General features: G+C 43.8%; 1 protein-coding gene across 4 annotated transcripts in view; it reads right to left on the bottom strand.

Annotated features, from left to right (window-relative positions):
• Acbd5 (acyl-CoA binding domain containing 5) overlaps window positions 1-9,369 on the bottom strand; it is a 41,464-nt gene extending 32,095 nt beyond the window's left edge. Inside the window, exons 1-3 of one of the 4 annotated variants that reach the window (XM_042686029.1) lie at window positions 9,286-9,369; window positions 7,752-7,923; window positions 1,586-1,706 (exon numbers count right to left, since the gene is read on the bottom strand). In XM_042686029.1, coding sequence (XP_042541963.1) covers window positions 1,586-1,706; window positions 7,752-7,827 — 197 coding nt within the window. In that variant the 5' untranslated portion in view covers window positions 7,828-7,923; window positions 9,286-9,369. Of the gene's footprint in view, window positions 1-1,585; window positions 1,707-7,751; window positions 8,020-8,116; window positions 8,174-9,285 lie in introns of those variants that run through there. The other 3 variants (XM_042686026.1, XM_042686027.1, XM_042686028.1) reach the window with 3 other exon arrangements.
• Between the last annotated feature and the right edge of the window lie 874 nt (window positions 9,370-10,243).

Consider the following 10,243-nt stretch of genomic DNA (forward strand, 5'->3'; position numbering starts at 1 on the left):
TTTCCTATAAGTGTATTCTAGAGGTCAAGTGTAGGGGGGGAAAAGTTAGCTTTTTATTTTTCTGTAGACAGGTAAATTTTTTTCCTTTTTTTTCTTTCTTCCTTTCTTTCTTTTTTTTTTTTTTTTGTCGGTCGTGGGGTCCTGAACTCTGGGTCTGGGCACTGTCCCTCAGCTCTTCAGCTCAAGGCTATTGCTCTACCACTTGAGCCACAGCACCACTTCCAGCTTTTTCTGCTTATGTGGTGCCGAGGAATCAAACCCAGGGCCTCATGCATGCAAGGCAAGCGCTCTACCTCTGAGCCACCTTCCCAGCCCTAGACAGGTAAATTTGCTTAAGACACAGTGTGTACATATTAACATTTCACTTAACATATTATTTTATGACTATAAAGATCCTACAGAGAACTAATTCAAGGTGAAGAAAGTTAGCATTTAGTGGCTCCTAAGGCATTCTGCACTAACTAGCATATTCTTGATAAAGAATAGCTTAAACAGTGCTGGTAGCTCAGGCCTGTAACTCTAGCTACACAGAGGCTGAGATCAGAGGTTCCCTGTTTGAAGCCAGCTCAGGCAGGAAAGGCCTTGAGACTCTTATCTCCAACAAACTACTCAGAAAAAGCTGGAAGTGGCACAGTAGCTCAAGTGGTAGAGTGGTAGCCTTGAGTAATAGCTCAAGGATAGTGCCTAGGCTTGAGTTCAAGCCCCAGGACCGGCACCAAAAATAGAATAGCCTAAAGTAAAATTTTGTCAGACATACATAACGTTTACCATAGTATTTAAAAATACCAGATGATAGTCAACTGAGAGAATGGTAGAAATGTTTGAAGTTTTATGACTCAATTATACCTAAAATAAATAAACTTCTATTCAAGCACAGTGGTTCTTAAGTGACAGCTTAGATAAAAATCCATGTGGCAATACCTGAGCATATTCCTAGTTACATATTCTTTTAAAGGGTCAAAGCAAACAATGTCCCTAGATAAGCACAAAAGTCATTATTTTTTTTGGCAGGATTTTGTTTCATTCAATTTGTTTAGGAGTTGTTTGGAGGGGGGAAAAAAACTTCACAAATGAAAAGATTAAGAAACAAAATATGGAGAAGCAAAGCACCAGTGGCTCACAGTGTAATCCTAGCCACTCAGGAGGCTGAGATCTGAGGACTGCAGTTCAAAGTCACCCCAGGCAGGAAAGTCTGTGAAACTCTTATCTCTAAATAACCACCAAAAAGCAGGAAGTGGAGATGTGGCTCAAATGTCAGAGCATCAGGATTCAGCAAAAAAGTTAAGGGACAGTGCCTAAACCCTGAGTTCATGCCCTAGGATCAGCACAAAAGAGAGACGAAAAGAGAGAGAAATTAATTAAACATGCTTTCCATCATTGATTTACCTACACTAACCCCTCTTGGATTTACTGCCTTCTTCAAGTCTTTCCTTATTTATGTAAAATTGTACTAAGCGTCCTTAAAGGATAAAATATCTGTGTAGTACCTACAACAGTTATTCATAGAGTAATATATAAGACTGTAACTAACAGCTGTATAATTATGGCATTAAAATGTCTCTCTTAGTTCTCTAAGTTAAATTACCATTTATATCTTCCAATAGGATCCCAGAATCCAGGCCTTGAAAGTTTACAGGGTCCTTCAGTCGCTTGTTTGTAGAAGCTATAAAACTTGAGCATCATTTCATTTGTTGGCTGGAATGATCCTGTTGGAAACATTAACAGATAACCTGAAGTTACATATTAGCTTAGCCATATTGTATTAATAGTTATTTTACACTTAATTAGGAGTTCAGATAATTTATTTTTACCTGAAGAACTAAAGTTAATTTCTCTACTTCTCTGCTCTGAAAAAACTCTGAAATTTGAAACTTCAGTAACAATACTAAACAAAGTTCATAGCTAAAATAAATGATTACACTATAGGTATAGCCAAAATATCCAGCAAAGTTATATTAAAATATGTTAAAATGTAGAATAACATTATGCAAAGCAGTTGACAAATATGACAAATCAAACTTGATTATCATTAATAAAAATTTACATGTATACTCTGGTTAATAAAAGTGCAACAGTAAAAAATGAAAATTGAAATTTTCTTGGCCAAATTTCCACTCATCACTGGATAGAGAACTTTGTTGGCAATAACCTTTAGTTTCTTTCAGAAGGCAATTTTGCTGTCTTTTCTTTCTTTTTTTGGTTCGTGGAGGGCTTGAACTCTGGGCATGGATGCTATCCCTGCGCGCTTCAGCTCAAGGCAAGTGCTCTACCATTTAAGCCACAGCACCACTTCCTGGATAGGGAACTTTAAAGTCAACTCGTGTATTCTTTGATAGAAAAATAAGCTAACAAATTTCTATCCCTGTAATTTTGGACACATCAATTTATTTGAAGATAAGCTTTTATACATGTTTCTAGTATATCTATAACTGATTTTATGTCTAAATTTTTCAAATTGTATAAACAAGTACTATAAGGTGTTCTAACCCTAATCAAGGTGAAAATAAGGAATGTTTAATGTTTATAATTGGCTAAATAATTATGATATGCACATAACTGTAACTTGTAACTATGGCCCTAAAAGTTGCATTGTAGGAAAATTTTAAGAATGGCATAAAGAACTTTAATATTCTACTAAAATGAGGTTTAAAAAAGCAGTTTAGAAACAAGATACACAAAACAATATATTTTCCAAAACAAGTATCAATGCACATAATAAAGGATTATAGAATATATACCAAAATTAAAAGGGATGCTGGGTGCAGCTCTCGTTGGTAAATCCCTGTTACTCAGAAGCAAGAGATTGAGAGCTAGAGACAGGGTGGGGTAAAATAGCATGGCATGATCCTATGTCAACAAATAGCTAAATATCCCAGCTATGCACAAAGAATAAATAGGAGGATTATGGTCCAGGTAGCCACCAGCACAAATGCAAAACCCTATCCCAAAAAGCAAGTAAGGCAGAAAAGGCTGGAGGCATGAATCAAGTAGTAAAAAATCTACCCAGAAAGAAAAAAGAAAGAAAGCTAAAAAGGGATATTCTTTGGATTTTATTTTTCCTTTTCACTTACCTGTGTTTTAATTTTTAATATTAAGTGTATATATTTTTAAGACAAAACATAACTGTAAAAAATTAGAAATGTAGGGCTATGAGGTATAGCTCAGTGGTAGAACGCCTGCCTTCTCAGCACAAGATCCTAGGTTGAAACCACAATACTATTAAAAAAAAAATTAGAAGTGTAAAAACATTTTAAAAACTTGGTAGATGTGGTTGTACACACAGAAGATGGGAGGCTGATGCGGTAAGATCGTAAGTTTATGGTCAGCCTGGAAAAATTAGTAAGATCTTTCCTTAAAAAAAAAAAAAAGGCTGGGATGGTGGCTCAGAGGTAGAGTGCTTGCCTTGCATGCATGAGGCCCTGGGTTTGATTCCTCAGCACCACATAAGCAGAAAAAGCCGGAAGTAGCACTGTGGCTCAAGAGGTAGAACACTAGCCTTGAGCTGGAGAGGTGAGAGACAGCACTCAGGCCCAGAGTTCAAGCCCCAGACTAAAAAACAACACACACACACGAAGAAAAAAAAAACTGGGGGTTTGAGGCATGGCTAAGGTGGTAGATAGAAAGCAGCAAATGAGCAAATGAGCAAAAGTACCTAGTTTAAGTCTGGATCTCAGAAATTTGAAAAACAAAACAAAAAAATCCTGTATACTAAACCTCATATACTAAAAAGACAGATAACATGTAGTAATCAAAAGCTAGTACTTTATAAAAGCCATGGATATTACAACATAGACAAGTTCAGAGCTGGTGTTTCAGGTTTGGTGAAGAGTGCATAATTAATTCTAAAATCACAGTAATAATTATTTACAGAATAGATACACAATTAAAGAGTATCTATTAGTAACAGGGTTTCCATGATAAAGTTGCTCTTCATAAGGTAGAGAGGAAAAATACAGAAACCACAATGAAGAATGGTAATCAATATATAACACAAATCAATGTAACAGCTCAAAAACCTTCTATAATGACTTCAGTAGGCCAACTTGAGTTAATTGGCTCAGATGATATGTACGGCCTTAAAGAGAAGGCAATAAAGGGGGAAAAAATCTTACATTTTACAAAATAATTCAGGATGGACCAAACTATTTTAAAATACCATTATAAAAATGATTAACAATTCATTATAGCAAACTTGTGGTTCAGCTATATCAGCTTGGTTTGGGGAGAATAACAGTACCTTGAATGCTGTTCAAAAGTGCCTTTTTTGGTGCAGGGATGGGACCCAGCAACTCATGTATGCTAAACACCTACTTTGCCACTGAGATACAATTCCTAGCCTCCTAACTCCCATTTTTGCAGTGCCAGGGATCACAGTTAGGGTCTCAGGCAATCACTCTACCACTAACCTAACATTCTCTCCCACAGAAGTGCCATCTGACAAGTTATCTGTAATTCCTTTCTGTGTGTGTATGTGTGTCTGACTTGGAAGTTGTCATCTGCCTCCTTCAGCTTCCCAAATTCTGGGATTATAGGCTTGTGGTATCTTTTCAGAAAAAATAAATGCAAACTTTGCCAGGAGTGTGTTGCTCACACCTGTAATCCTCGCTACTCAGGAGGCTGAGATCTGAGGATCACAATTCAAGACCAGACTGGGCAGGAAAGTCTACTAGATTTTTAAAGCTAATTAACTACCAAAAAAAAAAAAAAAAAGGCTCGGAAGGTGGCTCAGTGGTAGAGCGCTTGCCTTGCATGCATGAGGCCCTGGGTTCGATTCCTCAGCACCACATAAGCAGAAAAAAAAAAAGGTGGAAGTGGCTGTGGCTCAGGTGGTAGAGTGCTAGCCTTGAGCTGAAGAGCTGAGGGACAGCGCCCAGGCCCAGGCCCAGGCCCAAGTTCAGGCCCCACGACCGAAGGCCCCCCCCCAAAAAAAAAAAAAGCCAGAAAGAAAGCTGTGGCTCAAGTGGTAGAGTTCTAGCCTTAAGCAAAAATCTGAGTTCATGCCACAGAACCCACATCAAAAAAAAAAAAAAAAAAAGCAAACTACTTTTCACAGGTTTCTTAATAAGCAGCAGATAATTTTTTGAAGTGGACTAATCTAGCTAGCTAGCGTTATCAAATTTTTTTTTTTTTTTTTTGGTCAATCATGGGGCCTGAACTCTGGGCCTGAGCACTGTCCTTCAGCTCTTCAGCCCAAGGCTAATGCTCTACCATTTGAGCCACAGTGCCACTTCCAGCTTTTTCTGCTTATGTGGTGCTGAGGAATCGAACCCAGGGCCTCATGCATGCAAGGCAAACACTCTACCACTGAGCCACCTTCCCAGCCTAGCTTTATTAATTTTTTTTTTGGGGGTCCGGTCGTGGGGCCTGAACTCTGGGCCTGGGCGCTGTCCCTCAGCTCTTCAGCTCAAGGCTAGCGCTCTACCACTTGTGCCACAGTGCCACTTCCGGCTTTTTTCTTTTTGCTTATGTGGTGCTGAGGAATTGAACCCAGGGCCTCAGGCATGCAAGGCAAGCACTCTACCACTGAGCCACCTTCCCAGCCCGCTTTATCAATTTTTACAGTACTACAAAGCCAAGTACCAGTGTCTGAAATCTGTAATCATAGCTATATAGGAAGCTGAGATCTCAGGATCTCCTTTCAAAACCAGGTGGGACTCAATAAAGTCCATGAAACTTATCTTTTTGTTGGTTATAGCAAAAAGCCAGAAATGGAGGCGTGACTCAAATGATAGAGTGCCAGCTTTGAGTGAAAACGCTAATCCTCAGTATCAGAAAACACCCCACTCCCAAATGCATGGTTTATTTTTTGTGTATTTTTTTTTGGGGGGGTCCGGTAGAGGGCCTGAACTCTGGGCCTGGGCACTGTCCCTCAGCTCTTCAGCTCAAGGATAATGCTCTACCACTTGAGCCACAGTGCCACTTCCGGCTTTTTTTTTTCGGCTTATGTGGTGCTGAGGAATCGAACCCAGGGCCTCATGCATGCAAGGCAAGCGCTCTACCACTGAGCCACCTTCCCAGCCCCAAATGCATGGTTTAGAAAAGTGAATATACTATTTACATAAAACTCTTAGAACCATATCTTTCTATAAACATTAAAAAAAACAAACCTAAATTAGGCCCCGTATTACTTTTTACATTTTATTTTTATTTCTCTTTTAATCCACGATATATCCTCCAATGGAATGTTTGAAATTACAAAGGACAGTATTTTGGGCATGTATGTTTTCAAAACATGGAAGCTACATTTAATGAACTTTTAATTGAGTGAACTGTGTTGAATATTAGTTACTTAGCCAAATGATGACTAATGAAACCCTAGAACATATTAACTAATATAGTAGTATGCTAATGTTATATTCTGTTAGGTTTACAACTCTGACATGGTAATAATGCTTAAAAGCATTAAAAAAAATAGTTTATTATGGCCAGGTATTGGTGGCTCTTGCCAGTAATACTAGCTAATCAGGAGGATGAGATGTGAGGATCATCATTCAAATTCAAAGCCAGCCCAAGCAGTAAAGTCTGTGAGACTCTTATCTCCAGTTAACCACAAAAAAGCTGGAAGTGAAGCTGTGGCTCAAGTGGTACAGTGCTCAAAAAAGCTCAGGAACAGTACCTAGGCCTTAAGTTCAAGCCCCAGGACTGGCACAAAAAACAAAAACAAAATAGTTTATGAAAAAATTAATCCTATAATTCAAAAGGACCTGACTTGAAAAGTGTCTCCCTTTTCCAGCTTCTCCACTTAGAACAGAAAAATAGATAAATAAGTGGAAAAGGTAGAGGCTGAACACTTCTAAGAACTGGTCAGACAAAAACAAAAACAAAAACAAACTCATGCAAAGAGTTCTCAGCAAACTGTAAAAAAGATAAATGTGAAGAAAATCACATGTAGACACATCACCGTCAAATTACTGAAAACCAACGATAAGGATTTTTTTTTTACTGTTGAAAAACCAGAGAAAAGGCACATTAAATATAAGACAAGGGCTGGGAAGGTAGCTCAGTGGTAGAGTGCTTGCCTTGCATGCATGAGGCCCTGGGTTCGATTCCTCAGCACCACATAAGCAAAAAGAAAAAAGCCGGAAGTGGCGCCGTGGCTTAAGTGGTAGAGCACTAGCCTTGAGCTGAAGAGCTGAGGGACAGCATCCAGACCCAGAGTTCAGGCCCCACGACTGGACCCCCCCCCCCAAAAAAAAATATATATATATATGACAACAACTCTGTCTCTTATCCCAAGGGTGTAAAGATCATCCAGAATTAAAAATTTGTAAAGTGAACACTAGCACAATGGAATTAACTGCACAAAAGTAGCACACAGAGACTTAGGAGGGTAAAAATAAATCCTTGTACAAATGAATAGCTGTTCTTTGCTTTCCTATCAGAAGTGTTCAAAGGTTTAAATTGTAGTTATTGAGAAGGCAGCTCGGGGCAAGTCTATCCTATTTAAAAAAAAAAAAAATCACCCATTCAAATCCTCTCATTCAGTGAGAAGATTTGTTTACTTCCATACAAACTGCTTAAGATTTGGATGATCTCATTCGTTGGACTCAGGCTGGAAAGATGGGGCATCTGCTCTCGATTTAAAACTTCCCCTCCCGTGACAGTCCTTTTCAACCCAGGAGAAAGAAGAAGGAGAAGAAGGGGGAAAAAAGTAGGCTAGACCAGAACCTGAGAGACCAACAGGAGCGGGGGAGGTTTAGAAACTGGGGCCTCCGCAGAACGCGTCTCCAGCGGGGGCCCGGGGCACGTACCATTTTTCGGCAAACTCTGGATCACCTTCACCGCTGCCTCGAACCTGGTTTCGTGCACAGATCGTGTGTCGGCCATCGCCAGCTGCCAGCGCCGGCCCCGATCCCAAGGTCTGACGGCGGGAATCAGACAGCAGCAGCAGCAGCACCAGCTTCCCCAGGAGCCTGCATGAAACTGGAACATGGAGCGCAGCCGCGGATCAACAAGCCCCAAGGGGTGGAGGCCCCGGGGCGCAGCTGGTCAGCTCTCCTTTGCCCTGCCCTATCCCCGCCGCTCGGCCCGCGGTGACCTGGCTCCTTCCTCCTCCCCCCCCCTCGAGGGCGTGGCTAAGGCCGAGGACCCGGCCCGCGAGGATGGAAAGACTCACTGCGAGGAAGAGCATCTCTAGGAGCCCAGGGTGGTCGCCGGGCCGCTCTCCCCTCCCGAGGATGCTGGCCGAGCGGCCTCACCGCCCATCCCGCGGCGTCCGAGGGTCCGGGCCGCCCGCCCCGGCGTCACCTGAGGACCCACCCGCGCCCGCGGTCGCCACGGTGCCGCAGACCCCACCCACCCGCCCCGCCGTGACGCACGGCCGCGGAAGAGAGCCCGGGAGAGGGAGCTGGAGCAGATGGCGGTCCTTAGAGGCCCGGGACCGAGGTCCGTCCGCGAAAGGACCCGGTGGCTCAGTTTTGCTCGGGTGGAGGAAAGCGTGCAAGGCTGGGTCGAAGAGATGTCCCCCGACAAGAAGGGGCGCGCGTTTAGGGATGCGGTGGGGTTCTGCGTCTGGACCTAAAGCACCGTGCCCGGGTACCGCTGGGAAAGTAGGACAAAAACAAACGGAAAGGCCCCGGTCCCCGCGGTGTCCTGCGCCCGCCCCGAGGGAGGGCTGAGAGGTTTAGAGCTCGGGGAAGGCGATGGATTAATCCCGCGCAAAGGGTTTTAGGTCCCCGCCACTCCGTGCGAGCCTGTTCTACCACTTAAGTTGTGTAACCTGGGACAGGACCCTGAAACCTTTCCAGCAACCTCATTCTGCCGCTCTGAAGAGGAAAGGATCAAGGAGGTGCTTAGTAGGGGTTGGTCCGCACACCCGGGACGGCTTCGGCTAACCCGAGACGGGGGACGTCGGAGCTGCGAGCGACCCGAGAGGAAAGGTCGCCAGCCGCAGGACCCGGAGGGAGGACTGCAGTACTCATCCCTTCCACCGCCCGATTCTTCAAGCCCCGGGAAGCCGGGACGCAGCCGGACTCCAGCCCTGCTTAGTAGGACAGGAGGCTCTGAGACACAGGAATGAGAAATCCGTAGAGCTAGTCGGCCCCAGAAAGGGGTACCCCAGGCCTACGCCCCCCAGCCCAAACCGCGCGCCCCCAGGCTGGCGGGCGAAGCGGAAGGGGTACGAAAGGGGGGTGGGACTGGAGTCCCGCCGCCCGGAATCTCAGAGTCGCCCGGTTAGAAACGTCGTTTTTAGCAACTCAAGACAGATCAAAAGAGTGACTAATACAAATCTAGATGTGGATCGTAAGTGACTCCTGGCCTTGGAGCCGCAATGCCGGCATTTACCTTGGTACTTGCCGGGCAAGGCCCGTCCGGTAATGTCCCCGACGCCCGCCCCTCGCCCGGCCCCGCGGGCTTATGGGAAGTGTAGTCCTCGCTCCTCGGTACTTCCGCACTCTTCCTCCCTCCCCCCCCCCGTGGGCGTTCATCCCGCCTCTTCCGGTCTTGCCCGAACTCCTTTTTTTTTCGTTTTTCTTTTTTCTTTTTTTAAACTGTTGGTGTCAGTGGAAATCCGTCTCCATCCCCTTGGGTCGCGTTTTGTGATCCTTCCCAGGGCTACATCCGCTTCCAGCCGAAGGGACTCTCCGTGGCTCCTCCGAGGAGTCTTCTGGTGTATCTCCACTGGAATTGGAGCGCTAGGGACTTAATTTCTTGCCCCCAGGTGCTGATTAAGTTTGGGATCATATGTAGGAATGCAGGGTGCCCGTTAGGAAATCAGGACTGCCATTACTGAGTATGTGATGTGTGGCAAGCTTAGGATATGTTCCCAAAATGCCGAAGGGTGCCTCGAGTGAAGAAATCGAGATTGCCATAAACGGACTTGCCCAAGGTCCCACAATTTAGGAAGTAGTAAAGCCAGGAGTAAGTCAACACTACAAAGAGAGATGAACTTTTCCAATGTATTCAAACTAGGAAGGCTTTCATATACATTGCTTCCTCTTTTTAGTTTTTTGTTCTTGTATATTTCTCCATCATGCATACTTATTTTTAAAAAATCAAGTTGTGGGCTGGGCATGTGGCTCAGTGGTAGAGTGCTTGCCTAGCATGCATGAAGACCTGGGTTTGATTCCTCAGTACCAAAGAAACAGAAAAAGCCAGAAGTGGTGCTGTGGCTCAAGTGGTAGAGTGCTAGCCTTGAGTAGAAGAAGCTCCAGGGACAGTGCCCAGGCCCTAAATTCAAGCTCCAGGACTGGAAAAAACAAACAAGCCAACAACAACAAAAAAGTTAACTTGTTAAATATGT

This window comes from Dipodomys spectabilis, unplaced genomic scaffold, assembly GCF_019054845.1.
Source record: "Dipodomys spectabilis isolate Male_0828 unplaced genomic scaffold, ASM1905484v1 ptg000096l, whole genome shotgun sequence".
NCBI lineage: Eukaryota > Metazoa > Chordata > Mammalia > Rodentia > Heteromyidae > Dipodomys > Dipodomys spectabilis.